Raw genomic sequence first — 23,368 nt, forward strand, 5'->3', positions numbered from 1 at the left:
CACGTTTTGGACTACAACTCCCATAATCCTCAGCCAGCATGTCCAAAGTATGCTGTAGTCCATAACATCTGAAGGGCACAATATGGCTACCCCTGCAGTAGAACAACTGGTGTGTGGTATATTTAATAAGTATAATTTATTTTAACCCAGTTGCAAAATACTGGCTGTTAGAGCATGCTGTTGCAACCTTAGATACCAAGCATATTGTTTTGCTAGCTGACAAAGAGGAAATAGGAAATAAAAGTTGAAAATAGAAACCATCAACAAAAGAGGAAGGTGGTGTTAGTTGGCTTTAAAAAGCTTTGGTTATGAGTTTGCTGTCTGATTACGGTGGGCTTATCCACACTTCCTCTTCTCCTGCTGCTTCCCCTGGGAAAACTACTCTTTAGTGCTCATTTGGAGCAAATCTATTGAACATGGAGGCAAAGAGAAAGAAAGAGCGATGAGATGCCTTCCTGAAGATGAATAACCATGGAAGGAGCTCCCACCTCATAGGAGTGCCTCCTGCTTGCTTATACCATCCATGCATTTTTGTAAATGAAGCAAGTACTGTATGCCACCATTTTCCCCAGTGCTCTTTCATCCAAAGGAAACTCATAGTGCAAATCTACATCTGTCTACACAGAACAAAGTTCCATTGAGTTCAATGGAGCTGACTGCAGATGTATATAACAGCCTTCTGCAACCAACTGGCCTCCAAATATTTGGGACTGAAGGGCATCTAGAGGGCAGCAGGTTGAAGAAGGCTGTGATATAGGATTGCAAGCTAATCCTGGTTAGTGCTGCACCTGGAATGCCTCACTATGCAAAGCAATGGCGAGAGCCTTCTGGTGGTTCCCTCATTGTGAGAAGCAAAGCTACAGGGAACTAGGCAAAAGACCTTCTCGGTAGTGGCACCCGCCCTGTGGAACGCCCTCCCATCAGATGTCAAAGAGATAAACAACTACCTGACATTCAGAAGACATCTGAAGGCAGCCCTGTTCAGGGAAGTTTTTAATGTGTGACATTTTAATGTATTTTTAATCTTTGTTGGAAGCTGCCCAGAGTGGCTGGGGAAACCCAGCCAGATGGGTGGGGAATGAATGAATGAATGAATGAATGAATGAATAAATAAATACAATATATAGGCTTCAAGATTATCATACAGAAGCAGAAGTCCATTGAGAAAAAAGATCAAAAATAATATGCATATGTTACCAGGCTGAGAGAGGGAATACTGAAATAAGTTCTCATTTCTTATCCTAAAGGTATCAGAGCCACTTCTGTTGGTTTGGAGTACCTGGGTTTTATATTAGCCACAACTTAGACTCAGCAATATTACAAAGTCAAGATTCAGCATGTGTTAAGTATTAAAAAGAGAGAGAGCCTCTGGGTACAGTTGAAGGGCCTCTTTCCTGTGCTGAAAGAGAGTTGGACTTGAGGACCTCTGAGGTGCCTTTATAACCATTAACTAACCCCCACATGTCCGACACAAAGGGCAGGACTTCCAGGTCAGCTCAAGCTAAGCATCTCTCATTTTGGAAATCAAGGTTCACAGTGCAGCATTTTGCCAAGCAGGCAGCATTTGAGGCCCCTGGCTGAGGTGATTTGTAGCAACAAATAAGGCAACTAAATTTAAACCCTTTGAAGGAGAGTACAATGCTTCCCAGTGTCTTCCTTCCCACCCACCCCTTTGACACACACACACCCCACTCAGAACAGGGGTGGAATCTATTCTTGTTCTTGGAGCTGCGTGGTGCTGGCCGGGGATGGCAATTAGCATGGTAACGATGCCTCGAAAGGCTGGGAAACGGAATGATTAAATCAGACAAGGACTCCAGAGCAAAGGGAAATCCCAGGGTGGCGGAAAGCCACCTCCTTGGCTGTCCAACAGAATAGGAGGAAACTGGGCATTGGGCCTGTGGGGTGGAGGAGAAGGAGGAAGTGGCTTAAGTGCCGCAGTTGCACATCAACACTCCCTGTCTGGCTGGAATCAAAGATTCACCAAATTAACTGAGCAGAGAGTCAGGGCCCTTCCAAATGTGTGGGGGGTTTGTGTGTGTCTGTGTGTATTCTGAAACACGTCACTGGTGCAATTATAGTGTATTAGTGGAGGGTTTATACTGGCCCATCCACACACCGTTCTGCTATATTAGTTTTTCTGCTGTGCTTCCCCAGTATTACAATATTATTGCTGTCTGGAGGGGCTTGCTCTATAACATGACAAAAGTGGGATAATAAATCCCTGGAACATTTGTAGTATAAAAAATTACAGGAACATACAGGACACACAGCATTAGAAATAAAGTGGTAGGTCCACCACGAAAGTAATTTGGTCGGCAGCCTTCCACTTTTGTTCAAATTAAGTTAGTGCTTACGTTTGCTCTGATGATTCGAAGATAAGCACCTGGATGAATATGAAAATATAACAGAAGCACAACAATCCCTTTTACGATCAGATCACATTTCAACACACTCTCAAGAGTTATTATGGTAAATATATATATATATTCAGTTTCATTTAACAAACAGTAACATTAACAGAACCGAAGGCAGACTTACAGCTCATTTTGTTCCTTTTACAAACAGTATCAGCAGAGAGATCTCATTACAATCGCACCAAATAAGAACGTGCAGATATCTCACAAAGAAATGCAGCAAGCAGGGAACCTCTAGCTATCATTCCATAAAAGGAAACAAGGTCTCCTGCCTACATGCTTTCCATCTGCATAGAAAATTAAGCTATACCAATCTGTAAAGAAGGCACAGGGTTTTGAGTGTTCTCGAATCAGTATTATTTCACCAGTAGTTTTTCAGCTGAAAAACTGTATTGAAGCCATTGTTCCTGAGATAAAGCATTTGCATGTATGTTTTCTTACTTACATTCTCTTCCGAACCGCACTTTGTGATATGCAAGTACTTGGAGCTATGCTCTCAATGCAGAGCTTAAGAACACTGCGTAAGATGTTCCTTGTAGGATCAGACCCACCTAGTCCAGCGCTCCATTCTCACAGAGGTCAGTCAGGTGCCTATGGGAAGCCAGCAAGCAGGACCTGAGTGCTCTCCTAACTTGTGATTACCAGCAACTGATGTTCAAAGGCATATTGCCTCTGACAGTAGAGCTTATGTGTTCCTATATCTGTTGGAAGCCACCCAGAGTGGCTGGGGAAACCCAGTCAGGTGGGCAGGGTACAATTATGGTGCTGGAGGAGACTCTTGAGAGTCCCATGGACTGCAAGAAAATCAAACCTCTCCATTCTGAAGGAAATCAGCCCTGAGTGCTCACTGGAAGGACAGATCGTGAAGCTGAGGCTCCAGTACTTTGGCCACCTCATGAAAAGAGAAGACTCCCTGGAAAAGACCCTATGTTGGGAAAGATGGAGGGCACAAGGAGAAGGGGACGACAGAGGACGAGATGGCTGGACAGTGTTCTCGAAGCTACCAGCATGAGTTTGACAAAACTGCGGGAGGCAGTGGAAGACAGGAGTGCCTGGCGTGCTCTGGTCCATGGGGTCACGAAGAGTCGGACATGACTAAACGACTAAACAACAACAAATTATTATTCATGCATCACCTTCTCTGTTTCTGACGCTAAGGCACAAGCTTGTGCTCAGGGCTCCACTGAAACCATTGACCTTCATTTTCCTCTTCCCTTCAGGTGGGAAACATATTGTAGCCTGAAATTCTCAGGAGTAAAATGAATAAAACATCAACTTCTTCTCCTGACAGAAAACCTTGAGAAACTGAAGGATTTTGAACATTTGGAGACCAAGTGCAGGTGACAAAAAGCTGAGGTTGGTGTTAAACAGAACACCCTTGCTCATCCTTCCTGCCTCGTGCATTCCATACATTTACAGCACACAGCTTCCAGCAAAGGTTCCTTGGGTGCTGTAATTTACTAAACTTCCCAGGGTGCTTTGAGGGAAGTTTTGAGCTTGAAATGTATGGTGCGTAAGCAGAATATGACGGGCAGGCTGCAATTCCAAGCTGTGAGGCTGCACCCGTTTCTATAGTGAAGGAACAGCTAAGATACGACCCCACACACAGACATACCGCATCCCAGTCCCCTTTCCCACAGAGGATCACACCGCCCGGAAGTGAGCACACAGGGGCTTTGTGCTCAGCGTGGAATCCCAGCTTTTCTGTTTGTGTTGGCAGCAAATCGAGGGTTTATTTCTGGCAAAATGTCGTCGGGGAAGGTTACAGACAGGAATTCCCTATGACCCAGCCAGCTCGGCCTGACAATCCCCCCATTCACCACATCAGCACCAAGCACATTCCTTCCATCTGGAGACAGTCCCACAGACTCGGTCCTTACTCCAACAGTGCAGACAGCAGCTCCCAGCTGCGTCCCCCCAAGTCCTGCTGACACAAAGCTGTAGCAATGGCAGCAGGCAGCAACCCTGGCAGCAGAGATAACATCAGGGCAGGACTTTGGGGCAGAGGCCCCGGACCCCACACAGCAGAATCAGCAAAAGGGTCCCCAAATGCAACAGGCTTCCCACATTTTGAGAAAAGGATAGTAATACCCAAATGCCATTTTAAGAACCCCCTACTAGAAAGATCAATTATTTACATAACTGCACCACTGTCAGGGATCTCCCAATTTTCATGACATGGGCTTAATCAATGACATTCTCCATCCCCCTGATTCCGTTGTGAGTGGCCCATTCAGGAAAATGAAATGGTTAGCCTCAGTGTTTCTTAGATGGTGTTGACAGCCAGATGCATTTGACATATGTCTTGCGGCTGGCATGTCACATGGGAAAAGATAACGGAGCACAACTGACTTTGACAATGGAAGTGGCAGAACCCTTGTCAACTTTGAAGCCTGCAGAACCCCACCGATACTTCTACTGTTTTGATATAGAAACCTTTTAGCAATGGAATTCACTGATGCAAGATGTGGTGATAGCATCTTTTTAAAAAAGGATTAGACAAATTTACAGAGCATAAAGTAAATAGCGCTTTGCAGAGAGCCAATAGCAACTGGGGAAGGGCAATTTTCAGCAAGAACCAACACAGGACACTGATCCCTGCCCCAGTTTGCCCCTCACCCTTGGTTGCTTTTGCTTCAAAGTGAAAGAGACCAGCATAAGCACACTTAAAAGAAGCAGCAGCATGAATAGCTTAACATGTCCTTTGGCTTGAATCGCACTCAAGGGCAACCACAGACAAAACATATTCACAGTGATCTACTTGGGCTATGTATGGCATAGATTTTTGCATAGTGTTATTTTCTATTGTTATAACAATTTCCCGTATTTTCCTGTGAATAAGATGAGGTTTATTTATTATAAAGAACTGTTAAAATTGGGGGTCGTCCTATACACGGATAGTGCATAGGGGGACATGTTATTGGTGTTAGCCGTGAGCAGCAGATTTTAAGCGGCATTTGGGTGGGTGATTGTTTGCTGCAGCAATGCCTGCTGCTGCAGCAAGTGTGCATGTGATTGGCAGTTGTTGGCGGCTAACGGGCAGATCGGTGGGTTCGTCGAGTTGTGAGAATGGCAGGGGTGGTCAGGCGGGTGAGCGATTGTTGGCACCCTCCCCCCCCAAAAAAAGCTTAAGAACTCTGGCCAATCTTCCCCCATTTCCTTAATTTAGAATCCCAAAAAATAGGGGACGTCTTATACACGGGGGCATGTTATACACGGGAAAAAATGGTAATTTCTGACTTATTTATACCGTGTTTTTTTCCTGTGTGTAGATCCACTCTTGCAGAGGCCAAGGGGATCACCAGTACAAAGCCTTGAGAGGATGTGAGCAACTTTGTCTGTAGTGCAATTAAGGCTTGTTGTGGGCTACTGTGTGTTTGTATGGTTCTTAACAGCAAAAAGCTGAGCAGGCCTTTTTGACAATCTGAAATAGTTGTGCTGGGTAGCATTGTACAGATGCAAAGCTGCTGGAAAAGCTAAGATTGAATTGCTGCCTATGCTATCATGGAACAGGCTTTCAAATGGACTCTCAAGTAGTGTTTGGTCAGTTTTGTTTTGGGTGTTTTGCCATCAGCCCTGTAGTCATTGTTACAACAGTTTCATTTCTAGCAGATTCCTGGAGAACCAGGGAGCTGCCCTGAACCAATAGGAGAGAGCTGTCAGGGGCAACCATGTCAACCACCTGAGTCATTTGGGTATTCCAAGAGGAGAGTTGCCAACTTCTCAAAAATGCCACCAGAGCAGTCTGGAAACCTATTGGATCTAGCAGTGTCTAAGGGCAAAGCCGCCTATGCAGTTCTACACATTCTTGCAGAGGCCACACAATCCAACAATCATTTATCTCACTCTCAAGTTAATTCATTTTCCATGTTCTTATGTTTTGAAGCAAGGGTTCAGAGCCAGCAGTTCTGCATTGTTACTTGTCTCTCTTGGGCATGGAAAGCCTGAGCAAATAGTCCAGGTAAGAACCTGGAAGAGGAAAAGGAATTATGTGTACATAAAATAATGTTTCCATAAATGGAAGTTCTTCCCCTACTTCCCTTCTCAATGTTAGGATCCCCCAAGAATCTCTTCTTGGTGTAAGAAGAATCTTACTGGAACACACCAAAGACCCAACTAGTCCAGCAAATGTCATTTATGATTTCTCTCAGTTTTTCATTTTTCCAGTCTTAAGTTCAGTTTTCCACATTTCCACATCAGTTCGCAATTTTCTAAAAAGTCATGACAATTCATCAGCTTTTTTGATGTGTGAATTTCTCCTGTACACATTTTATGTGCAATTTTGTAGAATATACACATAATATCCTTCCTCTCTGGTCCCTTGGCAAAAGCTCTAGTACACACCATGGTTTCCACTTGCCTAGAGTACTGCTACCTGCTCTTCTCTGGTTCCTAACTCCACTTTTCTCCTTTTTAAAAACAAGTTGCATAACAAATGGTGAAAAACTCTGGATAGCCTCTGTGATAATGTGTTTGAAGTGAATAGCACAACTCCTATGAATACACTGCACTGCGCTGCAATAAAATGGTCACTTGGCAGCCATGGTAAGTTATGGCTATTGAGACACAATGCCTTTCAATGCACTTGTCCATTTCACTTTTTTTTTCCTGCACAGGTGTGCCAATGGAAAAAAAATAAATGCAAAAGGCTACTTATTTTTTAAAGAAGAAGTCCAAGGAGTGTTTTTGCCTACTATCACAAACCTTCCTAATGTGGCTCAAAAAACAGCAAGCAAAAACATGATTTGTCCTCATCATGACAAATTATTCAGATGATCAATTTTCCATGTGTGTGGTATAGTCCAGGCAATCTCTCAGGCAGCCTGTCCATCAAAAAAATAGATTTCCAGTTTAAGAATTTGGGCTTTAATGGCTTGTAACGGAAAGAACCCAGCCCAGCAGCCCCAAGTCAAGCTCCAAACCCTCAGGCTGAAATGAAACCAGCCGCACCCCAGTCTGCCTTTCTTCTCCGTGGACTTTGCTCTTTAAAGCCTAGATTGATCTCCAAGAGGTCAGCTTCCATAGTGGGACTTCCTAGAAACTTAGGAGGTCAGTGGATGTTGTTCATCATGAATATCCTGCTCTGTGCTCCATATTGCTCATATTTCCATTCCAAACAATCATGAACAAAAAGTTCTGAAGTATTTTTAAACAAGAAGTGGTAGGGGGTGGGGAACCAAGGACAAGAGCCTATTGTAGGGCACCAGATGAAAGTCCTTATACAAGTGTGGAAGGAAGCCCCACATCACAGCAGCTCAAGTGTGCGGGGGGGGGGGGGAGAGAAGATCTTGAGGAAAGGTTGCCAAATGAAATGGATTTTCCTTTTTTGTGAATGAGCTCTTACACAGAGACCCATTTGTTGTCCACAAGTAGCAGGTGCAGTGATGGTGTTTTGAAAAGAGACCAGAAGTCCTAGAGCTTGGAGAAGTCATGTTGACAAATGGCTTATTTGTCAGATTTATATCCCACCTTTCTTTCAAGGAGATTTGGACAAGATGGGATTTCTTCCTAGTCTACACCCAGTTATGTAAGATTGTTGAGAGACACAGACAGCATACGCCCAACATTTTGCTCTTGAATCAATGGAGGATGAGTACTTGGTTTTGCTACATAATCTAAATCTATTGCCTATTTTTTTCTCCCTGAAAAGTTCTTCTTGGGAAACTAGTCTCATTCTGAAAATAAAAGCTCACTGCCGATTGATTCTGTATTTAGCATTGTTAACATTTCAGCTCGAGAATATACAAACTTTCCTGGCCGTAACACCATTTGTTCTGATTAATTTCATTTCAAACAGTGCCTCTTTTTTGGAAACTCACATTGTGGCAAGGCCATAAATCTGTGTCTCCTGCAATCTTGGTTACATAGTAGGATACTTTCACAGACACACCCCCTCTCACTATTTTATTGCAAGTCCATATTCTGTGAAAGTTTCCACACCACAGTGAAATAAGACACAGAATTATAATAGTTTTTTCAGTGGGCTGTTCCTTCTTCTTTGAGTATCCCTAACATTCAAACAAACTGCCCCACAAATTAAGGAATGAGGCGTTTCAAAGATCTGCTGCCGCCAGTAACTCCCTGCCCTGATTACGATAGGAAGGTCACACAAAGGGAGTAAGGGAGGCTTGGGAAGGTTGCTGTTGGTTGTTTTTTTTAAAAAACAACTTATTATGTGACTTCACTACACTACACTGATAAGGTAAGATTCCAGTCTCAGCCAGGATTTCAGGCTAATTCATGTGGGAAGACTTCCAGTTTTGAGAAGGAGGGAACAAAGGCAGTGCCGACGCTCATCACATTTCTAGAACTGGCTTTCCAACCCCAAAATAATAATGGCCAGTGCAGTATTTCAGTTCCAATAAGAAACAGAGCTAAGTGCTTTAAGACAGTGGTAGGCAGAAAGTAGATGAAGATCTATGGCAGTTCAATAGGGCAAATGGAGCAGTGAAACCCCATCCTGCTACCAGCCAGTCCCCACCTGCCTGCCCTCTTATAAACTCCCCAGGAAGCGACACTGCCTCTTGGCTTCCTACTCCTCATTCTCACTGTTGTAGAACTCATCTACAGCAAAACTAGAATCAGTGGGCTCTGACTGTCCTTGGCTGTGATTGCACCTGCCGTTGGCTCTGACTCTACCTACTGTTGACTTCCGGCCTTCTGCCCCACCAGTCTCAATAGGCACTAGCCACCACTGGCCCTACTGATCTTTAATTCTTTCTGTATGTCATTAGCACTTGGTTCCATTTGGTAAATCGTGGGGTTCAAGTAAAAAGCAAACTGGGTCTGAGAAGCCAGAAATCTGCCCAGCTTTGTTTTAAGGCAGACTTCCCCCACCCTGGTGTGCTATTTGGGTGTTCTGAACTACAACTCCCTGTCATCCTTGACCACTGGGCGAGGCCAGCTGGTGCTGATAGGAACTGCAGTTCAAAACATCTGGTATGCACCGGGTTGGGGAAGGTTTAAGCTAAGGCTAGCCAATGTGGTGGCCTCCAGATTTTGGGCTACAACGCTCACCAGATTCAGCCATCATAGACCATGATCTAGGGTGATGGGAACAGCAACATTTGGAGGGCACCTCAGTGGTTACCCTTGGTTTAAGCCAAGTAAATATGCAACAGACTTTGTCGCTAATAAGAGTATTCTTATTGCTGCTGATCACTATGTGTTATGGGGCTTACTCCCAGCAAAGTGTACATAGGATTACCGGTATATCCCTAATGCAGGGGTGGGGAAACTGTGATCCCCCCATATGGAGGGGACTCCAAGGCCCATCGGCACCAGCCTACATGGTCAATGATCAGGAGTGATGGGGACTGTAGTTGAACAACATCTGGGGGACACCAGGTTCCACATCCCTGTGCTAATAACTCTCCCACCCACACGGATGTCATTCTGATTCCCCTCTCCACAGATGTCGCACATGTGGTATCTGTGGAAACATACCAAAAGTTACCATAGGAACGAGAGTCCCAAGGAACGAGAGTCCCGACTTAACACTTTCCACATGGGGTGGGGAACATTTGTTCAAAATATTATGCTGGAAACTATTGTTAGTTGATCTTTCTGTCCTTCACAAACTCTTCTGGACATTTCCCCCCTAAATCCATCCATTTCCCTTGGCAGTAAATTCCATCGTTGTTCACAACAAGGTGGTGGGGGTAGGAAGGCGCACAGTTGTATTTTTTGGAAACATGATGCTTTGTTTTGTTTTGCCCAGTTCTTACTCATTTCTTATCTTCCAAGTGAAGGGGGCCTTGTCAATAGGACAAGGTCGAGAAAATGGAAAGTTGCCAGGGTAGCACTACAAAGGAGGGAAGTTGGAAATCTTAAGCCAGGATTCCAAAAGGCACACAGGAGTCAAAGTTCTGCACACATGATGAGTTTCTGAGGACCAAACTACACATTGCTTTAAAAGCTTTACAGCAGAGGCAGTCAACGTGGTGCCCTCTAGATGTTGCTGGACTACAATGTTCATCACCCCTGACAATTGGCCATGCTGATTGGAGGGGGCTAAACCAGTTTGGGGCACATGGAGAAGATGACAAACTTCTCTCCCCTTACACTGATGGTGGTGGTGGGACTCTCTCAGACCAAGGCTTGGACTCCCTTCTGGGCAACATTATGAGGGTTTCATGCCAGTGGTGTTTAGTTGAGAGCAGGGTTTCTCAAATGTGGGTCTCCAGCTGTTTTGGGACCACAACTTCCACCATCCCTATCTAGCAGGATCCGGGGTCAGGGATGATGGAAATTGTAGTCCAAACACAGCTGGAGACACAAGTTTGGGAAACCCTGCTCTAAACAAAAAAAGCCCCAAAGGCTGCAACGTTACTCCTTCCCATTAAAGAAGAGAAGAGTTTGGATTTGATATCCCACTTTATCACAACCTGAAGGAGTCTCAAAGCCGCTAACATTCTCCTTTCCCTTCCTCTCCCACAACAAACACTCTGTGAGGTGAGTGGGGCTGAGAGACTTCAAAGAAGTGTGACTAGCCCAAGGTCACCCAGCAGCCGCATGTGGAGGAGCGGAGACGCGAACCCAGTTCACCAGATTACAAGTCTACTGCTCTTAACCACTACACCACACTGGCTCTATCATCCTTCTTGGGGTGAGGCAACCAGAGCTGTATACAGCATTACAAGTTGGATTGCACCTGTATCAAAGTGTGTGGAACTAAGTAAGAGGGTTAGGGCAGCAGTCAGGGAGAGAGAAACGTGGTGACACAGAGGGAAGGCACAGGGGCAGCTACCAGAAAGTGTTTCAGCCCAGAAAGTATAGAAAGAGAGGACGATGGTCTGAGACAGTTTAGGAGTTAAAGAAAGCTTGTTTACATAAAGTTCCCTGTTTTTTAGTACTGCTGCCTGATCCTTAATGATAATCAACACCACTTAAAACAGCACCTTCCTGATGCTGAAGTTCAGAGGAAAGCGTGCTCTCATTCCTACATGAGCAAGCACCAGATGCACCTCTTCCATGTGTCATGAGGCATCAGAGGTTACAGCAGGGAGGCAAATGGGGCAGCAACATCAGAGTCAGTAGCATGCTCCCTCTGGTACAGCGAGATAACAGAGATGACACGTGCAAAAAGTAGTTTCTGCATTTATCTAGGACAGCCGATTCACCTTTTCCTGGGCCTCATGCAGGCCACCTAACAAACTGATCTTTGATCAAAGGATGGCAAACGTTTTAAAAATGAAAAGCAAACACTGCTTCTTCTGTGAAGAAAGCAGAAAGGGTTTATTTCCCCCACTGACCTTTCTCCAAGAAGCACCTCTAGTTCTTCTTAAAAGCTCAGGAATGTGATTGCCCAAAACAGAAATTCTGTACACACATTTGGACCAAGCATACTTACCTTATTAGGGGCATCAAAGAGATTAAGTTGCTGCTGCCTACATAGCAGCTTTATGTAACTGTGTTCAAGTCTGGTGAGGAAATGGGACTTAGTATAATCAGCTACAGCTGTTGGGACAGGAGTAGAAAGGGCTGGAAATAATCAGCGTGTCTGCACTGCATGGGTGATCTGAGTTCATTGCCTCCACTCACTCACTCATTCATACATCCTCTTCCAATTGTCTCCTTAGAGGATGATTTCCAGCAATAACTGCTGGATCTTATAGGAAGGCAGGAGATTAAATCAGTTAATTTGCTTAATTTGTCATTCTCAGGGTCAGCTCAAGTTTGGAGGGATGGGGACCAACACAATTTATTTGAAAAGTGCCGGGTACTGGTGTAATCTGTTTCAGATAAAATGACAGTGTTAGTAGCATCACACTGGGAAAATGGCAGAACTTCCGCATTAAAACTATTTTCTTTACATCATTTTACACAGCGTTATATTTTGCAGGAGGTAATGTGGACTAATTTGTCTGGGGGATTTTCTTTTGATTCTGTGGTGGTAGTCTTTTCTGCTACCACCACAGACTCAAAGGAAAATCCTTTGTTGGCATCCTTCTGTCTCAGGAGACAATGGAGGACTGCCCCTTGGTGTGGGTGTGTTTGTGAGGTCAAGCTGTTGGATGTCGAGACCGATACGGGAGAGACATGTTTTGTTGCAGCTGAGGCAGATGAAGGCGTCCAGTTGGGCTGTTGCAGATGCACTGTACTAGAGTGCCAAGACTTGAATACAATCAAGAACAAAGGACTAAACTGACTTAAATCCAAATCACCTTATTGGTTTGTGGTATATAAGCAGTTTTAAATACTGACCAAAGTGTTCCTAACATATGACACCAGATGCTAAACTTCCATAGCTTTTGTTTGCTGTGCATTTTTCATATTTGGTTCTAAATGTCCCAAATAACAATACTCACGCTGTGTCCCTTTTTTCAAATTAAGAGCTACCCATCAAACTGTCAGCAAGCATGTCTCACTCTGCAGGCTCTTTCCAAATCTTAAATGGGGCAATCTCTGTGGCACCACTGAGCACCAGCTTCCATTTCTGCAACACCAAGTGTGCATACTAGAATATATGCAGAATGCAGCTCTGCAATGGTGCCTTATTTCACTTATTAATTTGTATCCTACTCTTCCCACACTTAGGGAGGCTGAGAACAATGCAGTGTGACTGCAATACAGTATAAGATATTTTAAATGATAAGACAACAGAATAAAAACTTGGTGTGAATGGATGTGTTGTAAAAATGAAGGGGCAGTCTCTGCAGGATTTTTATGATAATCCTGCTGGAAGGGGGCAGAGGAGGGACAAGCTATTGGTTGAGAAAAGGGGCTTCCTGCACCACTTGTAAGTCTGTGGCTATAGTAATGGGTCTACATAGATAGCTTCTATGTCCAAGGTAGCACTGATTCTAATAACTTATGGTATTTTCCTGTAGGGGTGCCAAAGCATACAGATGTTTTTAGCTATGAGCGCAAACTTCAGTACTCCTAAAATCTGCAAGTACTCCTTCACAATTCAAATTACAGCACCGCTTAGAGGTGGAGTTTCAGAATTTAACAAACTTCAAAACACCATTGCAAAATACCCCTAGTTTCAGCTCAGCCACTGGAGAGGAAGAGCGGAAGCTTCCTAGAGACTGAAAGGTGGTCATTAGACACCGTAAGAAGAACAAAGCTTGTCTGGATTATTGCAAGAATAGCTGAATTATGCAGACATTTAAACTGGCAGTTCTTGCAGCATTAAGCTAAAGGTTACTTTAAATATAAACAAAAACAAGGAGTTAACACTGCAAGCATTTTAATCATTTCATGTACGATGAGGCCCACTCCGTAGCAGTACAAAATCATTTGCAATAATAATAAAAAATAATAACAACGTGTGGTGGACAGTTAAAAAGGGCCAAGATATTTCTCTGTTCAGCCCCCAGGCGGTTTTTGAATGTTAGTTCTCAGGAAAGTCACGGTATTGTTTTCATTTAAAAGGTTCCTTTTAGGACAAGAACAAAGAGCTCAGAGATGGATTACTCCCATAAGGGGCATTATTTAGTATATTTACCCACAGAGGATAGACTGTTCCGGTCTGTGATAATGTTTGAAAGCAATTCTATTTGCAATATCACTGACTTGTTTGGTTTTGCTCACAATTATTCTTAGGGCATATGGTTCATTGTGTTAAGCACACCACATGCTAATGTTGGCAGGTACAACTCCCAGGCTCTCAGAATTGTTAGTTGTGAGGAACCTGCTTCTGATAATCACCTTGGTGAGGCTGGCAGCTAATCTGAAGCCCAGAAAGATGGGAGGAGGTGATAAACCAAAGAAGAAGAAGAAGCAGCAGCAACGACTTGCTCCCAATTGTTCCAACACTTCAGGTCCTTCCAGAGGAAGTATTTTTCAGGAAAGGGGGTTCAGTTAAGCAGCACAGGCTAGCTCCACCACACACCAGCTGTGACCCTCAAAGGACACGAGTTGAACAAGTATGAGCATAGGTCCTATGTGTGTGCCAACAGAGACTTGTCAGTGCCCAAGAAGCGCCCTTTCTCATCCAGTGGCGTAGCATGGGGGGTGCAGGGGGGCTGGCCGCACCGGGCGCAACATCTGGGGGTTAGGGTTAGGGATAGGGTTAGGGGGCGCAAATCCAGGGTTAGGGGGCGCAAATTACTTGCCTTGCCCCGGGTGCTGACAACCCACGCTACGCCACTGTTCTCATCCTCACCAAACACACACCTGGGGGGCATGGCCCTGCTCCCCCTCTGAGGCTACACCCACAAGAGGCAACATAAACTCTATGATACTGCTTTAACAGCCATGGCTTCTCCACATAGGATCCTGGGAACTGCAGTTTGTTAACTGCAGTTTATGGATCTACAGTTCTCAAGAGTGGTTTAACAATCACTCCTTCTTCCCAGGGAACTCTAGGAAATGCCGCTCTGTGGCAGGGATGGAGTCTCTTAGCAACTCACAACCGCAGTTTCCAGGGTTCTTTGGTGAAAGCCAAAGTGTGGTACAATAGAGCTTTAAATATATGGCATGGATGTGGCCTCCATGTAAGTGGGACGTTCATTTGAACACCCCCCCTGGGCAAAAACAGCAATGGTGCTCTAAACCACTGTGCCACAGAGGAAGAGCTGGCTTCAGGTTGGGCATTGATGCTGCTGTCTGTGTTGCAGGCCTTGCTGCTGCCCCTCAAGGAGAGCTGCTGGACTGCCTGCAGAGCCACACGGCTGCATACACAGCATACACTTAAGGCACATGACTTTCCCCAAAGAATCCTGGGAACTTTGGTTTGTTAAGGATGCGGGATATTGTAGCTCAGTGAGGGTAAACTACAGTTCCCAGGTTTCTTTGGGAGGAAGTCAAGTACATTAAATGTCTGGTGTGTATATTCAACCGCAGGAACTTACAATGACCAGCAGTGGTCAGCAGATGCAACAGATAGTTCCTGTGCCTAGACTCTCACTAAGGGGTGAGTAAGTACTGCTTTCTATTTTGTGTCCCCTGTCTCTGGCGCCACAAAGTCTTCTTTCGGTATTAGATAATATAGTTACCCTGGGCTGTCTTTAGCATATGTACCACTGGGGTGTGAAGATCTGCCCAGCACCCCAAAATTTAGATTAGCCACCACCAAATTAACTTTTCTTGAGCTTTTTTGGGGGAGGGGGGAAGCAAAAGTTGTTGACCTTTTTTTTAGGGGGGCGAAAGTTTCTTTCTGTTTCCTGACTTGGGAATATTTGACGCTACGGAGTAACAGAACGACAAAGGAGGGAGGCAGGGATGTATACAGTAGGTATACATTTGGCACCCCACTGAATTCGGTTCACCCCTTGCACCCCCAGGTAAAGACGGCCCTGTAGTCACCCATCGCATGTATGGAGCTGAGGCTCCTGTTGAGTATTTGCATCCTGAGTCCTCCTGAGAAGACATGGGCTAGCAATATGCCTTTCCTTACTTTGTTGTTAGCCCTGGCTGTTTACACAGAGTTTTGTGCAGCATGCCGTTTCATCACAGGCCCCATCATCAAAATCCCCACATGTGTGTTCTAAATTCTTTAGACATGAGGACAGGGTGATATAACCCTATGTCATGCAAGATGTGTATGCTCCTTGGATGAGGTTTATAGTGGTGTGCTGTAATGGACTGTAGAGAGTGAATCAGAATCCTATCCTCCAGGGAATGGAGGAAGAGGAGGCACACCTTCAAAGATCTGAGCATCAACAAAGATCTCTTTCTCTGCAGTTTCTCGCACTGCCTCTGGACATATGCTTTCCAAACAGCTCAGTTTCAGATAGTTCAGGTTACAGGGTCCCTTTGCACCCAGCCATTTCTAAGCATTTTTTAACAGCTTTGTATTTAAAATCTTGCCTGGCAGTCAAAGGAGTTCAGGATTTCCATGCAGGTGAGAGAGAGAAATGGAGGGAAACACTGTCCCATCCTTCCTTCTCCAGCCTGCTTGGTTTCTGTTCTACCTACAGAGAAAGGAACATGCAATGGACTAGCAGAGGGTGGGGCAGAATGATCCTGAACTATTCAGACGCCGACCGTCTCTGACACTGGAGAAAGAACATAGTCATCAGGTTTTGCTGTTGATTGCCTTATCTCTCATGAATTTGTCTAATCCTCTTTTAATGCTAAGCGAGTTGGTGGCCATTCCTGCCTCTTGTGGGAGTGGACACCATAGTTACGCAATGCGTTATGTGATGCGAAAATCCACGCTGCTGGACTCATAGTGGGCCACTATAAAACTTTGCAAGCTAATAACTTTTGTGGGTTTATTTACAATACTGTTTTGTACTGTAATGGGACACAACGTCGGCTCTTTTAAGAACCTGGCCAACATTTCCATTACATTTCAATGTTGTTATGAAATGTTCCTGAAGTATGCTAAGAAGCATGGCAAAGTTCTTGTCAGCTCCTTCCTCATAAAAGACAAATGAATGCTAAATTTTTCCAGCTGCGCTTCACATTGCAGAAATTGAAAATAATGTGAATTCTATATTTTTTTGCATACTGCTGAAGGGGTTTTGGAAAATGGTGGTGTGTTCCTTCCACTCATGATATTTTGTGGGCTTATCATTCTGAAAAGCTGGGGGGAGGGATATACAGGGTTTTTTAAAAGCGTTTGAATTTAGCTCAGCCTCTCCTCTCTTTCTCATCTCTCTCTGCCTTCTGCTTGAAAACGAGACATTTGACACCCTGTCATTTGGATAATGATCATGAATAACAGCCTCTGTTGTTTATTCCAACATGGAAAAGAATTTTTTTTATATAAGAGAAGCATCATCACGACTTTATCAGCCTCTTCCAACCTCCAATCTGTTTGGGTTCTTGCAAAGGACTTGATGAGAACAAGATAACAATTTTGTGGGTTGTCTAACCTGGGAAGCAGACTATGCAGTAAACACTTGCATGATGACTATGTAACATCTAGTCAGACACAAGCAATTAGGGAAATGGTTTGCCAAACACTTAGCATATTTGAGTTCTGCTGTTCAGTGCTATGGGGAGTTTCTTGCTCTCTAGAAATGCTTCTTTCATATCCATGTGGAGAAAGAAGGCAGTTTAGACTTCACCACATACTACGAGACACTCTCTGCTTGGTGTCTGGAGTAAGTCCTGTCCACAAAGATGCATCTTGTGGAGACCACCCAGGAACACACAATTTGCATCTCCTACAGGCACAGTATGACTCCGGCAGGCACAGTTATGTTGAAGACACCACTCCAACAGGATCTAGCCTTCTTTGCTTTCCTCCTGAAAGCAGCAACCAGTTGAGACAGCTACTTCTCCTGGCCTTCTCTGATGCTCTGCAGTGGTGACCAAGAATGGTTGCATGCAATTGATGGTGAGTTTTCCTTTTCCCCATCTCCAGACCTGACAGGGTTCAAACTCAAGTGGGACCTGAATGCAGGGTCTGAAAGCTCAGTAACAAGACTTGTTATTAACATAGTAGTACTGGAAATTTTATCTGACAAGACTTTTACCTGTCTGTTCATCATCATCATTAAGAGATGACCGAAGGAAAGAGATAGGGGATTTACAAGCCAGACTTTCAGGAAGTCTCTAGAAACCAGCATGGTAAAACAGATAACGTGACCTGATAGATCCCTGTTGTAGACAAGAGGTTCTAAGGTTTGCTTGTTCTGTGTTCTAAGCAACCAAGGAGGTGAAGCCTCCCTTAAGCCCACCATCATTTCACCTAACTGCACTGAAATCTTCAGGCAGAGGCTAGCCAAGTATTTGTTGGTGATGCTCTAGAGCTGCACTTTCTGCATCCACCAAGTTGAACCAGGGAGCCGACAAGATCCCCTCCTGCTCTGTGATTCTGTGCTCAGACTTATCTTGCTTTAGGTCCTGGGTCTTTCCCTCACCAATTTGTCAGAAGCCTGATTGGGCATCTTTCACTGGACAGTTGGTATTGCATGACCATTATGGTGAAGGAAGTTCATAGTCACAGCGTACATTTAAAGCACATTTATTCAACTTTAAGGGTCATGGCTGTCCCCAAATAATCCTAGGAACTCTTGTTTACTTCTCTGCCCAGCACCCTGGGCAGAGGAGGAATGGTGGAGACCACCTCCCCATCCTGACCCTTTCAGGGAGGTCACAGCTCAGAGGCAGATGAGGAGAAAAGTTGGGAAATCACGGGAGAGCCAGAGCAACAGCTGGCTGACACGTCATTAGAAAAGATTCCAGACCCTCCATCTTCCAGAACCTGGCGAGCCTTAAAAGTAGGAGAGCAAAGAGCTCGAAGACAGAGGGCACTTAGCAGCAAACGTAGAGGTGGTGGTGGTGATGATGATGATGAATGAGGAAGCAGGAGAGACGGGGGGGGTGGAGATTCACTCAGGACAATGCCATTATCCAAGAGGCTGGGTTCTACAGCCTCTCTATGTAAAGACTGAAATAAAAAAGTACTGTAAGAAACTTTTCCTTGTCTTTATACTTTCCTGGGCAATCAGCCGGGAGCACTGACAGCATCTTGACACACCCTTAACAAACTACAGTTTCTGGGATTCTTTAGAGGAAGCCCTGTGCTTTAAATCTCAGATCTGAACCATACATTAAAAGGAACCATGGTTTGCACTAAGTACATCAACACTACTTTCCTACATGCATTTCCCAGCTGCTCAGAGCCTCAGTCTCTAAATGCAGTGGCCTCTGGAGGACGAATAATGGGCATAACTAGTAGGGTTGCTGTCAAGGGTTGGCATTGCCAGGCATCTGCAAAGGGGCCCACACCCCATCAGGGGGCCAGTTGATCCACGAACAGGCAGATAAAGCTGACGTGATTTCATCAACAGAACCTGACACCCATCTCAAACTTCTTTGTCAGTCACACAACAGTTATCCTCTGGTTACCGCATCATACAGAAGTAATCACTCAAAGGGCGATTTCATAGAAGTTAAGACTCTTCCCCAGAACCTACAGGAAGAGGTTAGCAAAGTATGTTCCTCAAATACATAAGCATTCTTTTTCTGAATACGTACTTCAAACCAACATCTGACTATTACGAGTACCTGTTGAGCAACATATTGGGAAGAGGAGATTGACTTTCTCCTTTTCTTATCTAAGGTGATTGCTGGGGAGAGAAAGGAGTGGGAGGGAGAAGCAGCGGCAGCGTCACTGCAGGCAAATTGGATTTCCTTTCTGCCGCACTAATGGCGGAGAGGGTTTAAAGAGGGCAACCCCATCAGCATGAAGTAAAGCTTCCCCTCGTGGCTCCTCCGTTTCCTGTCCCAAGGGGAAGTGGAAGGCCACAAGCCAGGAGACCACAAAAAAAGGAGAAGAGGCTTTCTTGCGTCTGCTGCAGGCAAGCCGAATGGCACAACTTTCTGGGCAACAAAGAAAAACATATCATGTGTGGGAAAGGTAACTGACAATTTTGTAACAGCCCAACTTGAGTTGCCAGCAGAAGAAACCCCCAATACAGTCATGACTCAAGAATCAGCCTTCTGTCAGGGAAAAGAGATTACTGCTATCAACAACGCAACTTATAGACAACTCTCACATTCCATTTGCTTTGGTAAATGATGCTACCCTCTATTTAAGGCATAGGCAAACTCGGCCCTCCAGATGTTTTGGGACTACAGCTCCCATCATACCTGACCACTGGTCCTGTTAGCTAGGGATGATGGGAGTTGTAGTCCCAAAACATCTGGAGGGCCAAGTTTGCCAATGCCTGCTCTATGAAGAGTGTCATTGTGTACATTTGTTACTACCAGCAGACCAATTTCTGCTTTCACAGCTTTCCAGCTCCTCCACAACTCACACCTGTCCCTTGATGCAGCCACTGCTTTCCACCAGCACTTTTTGCAAAACAAACAAAAGCCACTTTGCTCTGACAGCAGTGAAGCCAAAAAAGCCTGAGCTGCTTTGCATTCCCTTCTCAAGTGACTGCAGCAGCAGGGGTTGTGGATTGCATCTCCCATCAGCCTCAGCCAGCCTGGCCAATGGTCCGGAATGATGGGAGATGTGGTGAACACCTGGAGGGCACCACGTTGGTGACCCCTGCTGCGCACGTGCACATAGGTAGAAAACTGCTGTACACTAGATCAGAATTTGGTGATCTAGCCCAGTAGTGACAACAGGTCTCCAGGGTCCCAGGCAAAGAAGCTTTGCCCATGACAAAGGGTCTGGAAACCAAGCCGTATGAGAAATAGTTGAGGTCGTTGGCAATGTTTAGCCTGGAGAAGAGAAGAACGAGAGATGATATGATACCTGAATGGTGGAGCAAGCTTGTTTTCAGGAGGATAGGACCTGAACCAATGGATTCAATTTACGAGAAAGGAGATTCCAACTCAATATTAGGGATAACTTTCTGGTTGTAAAAGTGGTTAGATGGTGGAACAGGCCACCTTGGAAGGTTGTGGACACTTCACTGGAGCTTTTTTAACAGAGTTTGGACAGCCATCTGTCAAAGATTCCTTAGCCATGATTCCTGCATTGCAAGGGGTTGGACTAGATTATCGTTGGGGTATCCCTTCCAACTTTACAATTCTATGACCCTGCCCTATGTTCCCTGACTCTATAAGCAGAAAAGGCAAAGAACAGAACCCAGGACCTTTCGCATGCAAAGCATATGTTTCACCACTAAGCTACAATCCTTCCCTCTTGGATGCAGCGATGACACCGAGAGTGGCAACCCTAGACACATAAAACCCTAGACACATAAAAGCACATCGGAGCCTTTCTCCAAGAATCTGTGTCACACATTATTTTGATTAATGCAATATGGAGTGCCAAAGATAACACAAAGTAGCCGGTGTGCTGAAGATGGAACAGTTGAATTGCTTGAGCAAAAACACCCCAAGGCAGTGCTGTGTCCTCCCCACACCCTTTTACCAGGTTATGGTCATACATACAAGTAGAATCTACTCCATCTCCCTCATTCTCATCAAGGATAACAACAACCCTGCGTGGGAGACCCTGCTCCATGTCATCACCTTACATGTCCCATTTACGAGAGTTCATTTCATTGGTTCCTGACCTCCCGAGGCAAGGTCGCCCTCTCTCTGCTACAAAAACAACCACACACACACACACACACACACACACACACTTTCATCTCTCGCTTCCCACAGAGCGCACACTAGGAGCAGAAAAAAACCCATGCCACTTTTACAGACTGGAAGGAATGCAGAAAACCTGCATGTTTCAGGGACTGAACTAAATCTCCTTAACGGTGAACTCATCACCTCGGGAAGCAACACACACACACACACGAGAAGAGACAGGGTTCCCCAGGGAGCTTTGGAAGCCTGTGCCCCCTCCCTGCTTGCTGGGAGACACATTCGGAAGGAAGACGCTTCCACGAGCTCCCTCCTGAATGGCAAATCCGAATGACTATACCCTCCGCATGAATATTCATGAATTCCTCAAACTTTTTTGTCTGAGTGTGTCGAGGCTGACATCACAGGCCGGCAGAGCTGCCAGCAAAAAAATCCTTCTCTCCCCGCCCCCCCTCGCCGCCTTTCAGTTTCTTCCTTTGGGGGAGAGTAGGGGGTGGGGGAGGGAAAGGAGGGGGGAATGCCTGGCTTCTTCTTTCTTCTTCTTCTTTTCTTCCCCCTGTTCCAATTCAGAGCGACTTATTTTGGTTCCTTACCCTTTGGCTCGTCCATCTCTGCCTCCTCCTGTGCCCACTTCCCGCTCTCCCCTCTCTCTCTCTCTCCAGTCTCCTTTGCTCAGCTTCGGTTGGCTCTGCGAGGGGCACATTCAGCGGGGCTATTTAACGGTCCAGCACTGTGGGTGGGAGGGGTTAGCTTAACTCCGCATGACTCAGAAGGAACCTAGAAGCAGGTCAGTGTTGTGCTGTGCACTCACACACAGTTAAGGCGCACACACACGCGCACACACACACACACACACACTAGCTATCTCAGGGTTGAAGCCTGCTATAGTCCCCCAGGGCCTCAAGTGCCACACACCCCTTTTTTGTTGGCAGCTGAGGTGCCTTTTATCCAAATACTAGCATGCTTTGCCTCCCCAACTTGGAGAGTTGCAACCAGAGGCAGATAGATGCATATCTATCTCCCTGTGGCCGGTCCTTTGCCGGGAGAACAGTGACTTTGCTGTGTACAAAACAATGACTTGCCTGCCTCTGAAGTTGCCTAGCACTCAAGAGACGGTACAGGAGTGGGAGACGTGTTCATGGCCAGGCCTCCTGGCCTCCCCCAATTCTGCTAGCTTCCAGACTATGGGCGTAGCCGGGGGGGGGGGAGGAGGGCAATGGGGGAGCTCCCCCCCCCAGATCAAGTAAATCAATAACAAATACTTAACTAACTGAAGTTCTGCTCCCCCCCAATATGAAGCCTGCCCACCCCCCCAACATAAATCCTGGCTACGCCCATGTTCCAGACTTATAAATATTGCCGTCGATTTATTACCGTTATTTATCCCTCATCTTTCAGGATACAATACCCCCACCCCCCGGTGACTTAATAAGTAACAAATAGCAAGGTAACAAGTAACAAGTTACGTAACGAAATTGCTTAACAAGTAACATTTGCAAATAACAAAGCTCACGAACAATATTAACGTATAAATGTCGCATGTGCAAAGATTAGACTAAGCCTATGCTCAGTGATATTGGCCTTCCACCCAGAACACCACCTCCAAATGGAGGTTTATTCGCCATAATTCTTTTTAAAAAATAAAGCAACAACAAAACCCTTATTTTCATTTGATAAAAATTGCCTATAGTGCAGGAAGGCACTATAGAAACGAAATATAGGATCAGATGCAGAGCGGGGGGGGGGGTAACTACAAAGAATCTCATGGCATAAGGTTGCAGCCAACTTCATCAAAAACATTCATTTATCTCCTGAGTTGCAGGTATGTCTATGCATTGGGTGTGTGCATAGACAGTGAGATCAGAAGGAAAGGAAATGCCAAAAGGTACAGCTGCCAATAATTACGTTATCAACAGCTGTTGATGACAACACAGACATCCTGGCATTGACAAGCTAATCAACATATGTTGCATGGGTTGTTTTTGGGGTTTTTTTAATCCTTTGTCCTGATTTGTTCCACAAGTGATAGCACTGAACTTCTCAGT

General features: G+C 45.2%; 1 protein-coding gene across 1 annotated transcript in view; it reads right to left on the bottom strand.

Moving 5' to 3' along the window:
• ENTPD1 (ectonucleoside triphosphate diphosphohydrolase 1) overlaps positions 1–22,063 on the bottom strand; it is a 33,694-nt gene extending 11,631 nt beyond the window's left edge. Inside the window, exon 1 of the mRNA XM_081863823.1 lies at positions 21,917–22,063. Coding sequence (XP_081719949.1) covers positions 21,917–21,932 — 16 coding nt within the window. The 5' untranslated portion in view covers positions 21,933–22,063. The remainder of the gene's footprint in view (positions 1–21,916) is intronic.
• Between the last annotated feature and the right edge of the window lie 1,305 nt (positions 22,064–23,368).

Source organism: Podarcis erhardii (assembly GCF_964252035.2).
Source record: "Podarcis erhardii genome assembly, chromosome: 5".
NCBI classification, from domain to species: Eukaryota; Metazoa; Chordata; class Lepidosauria; order Squamata; family Lacertidae; genus Podarcis; species Podarcis erhardii.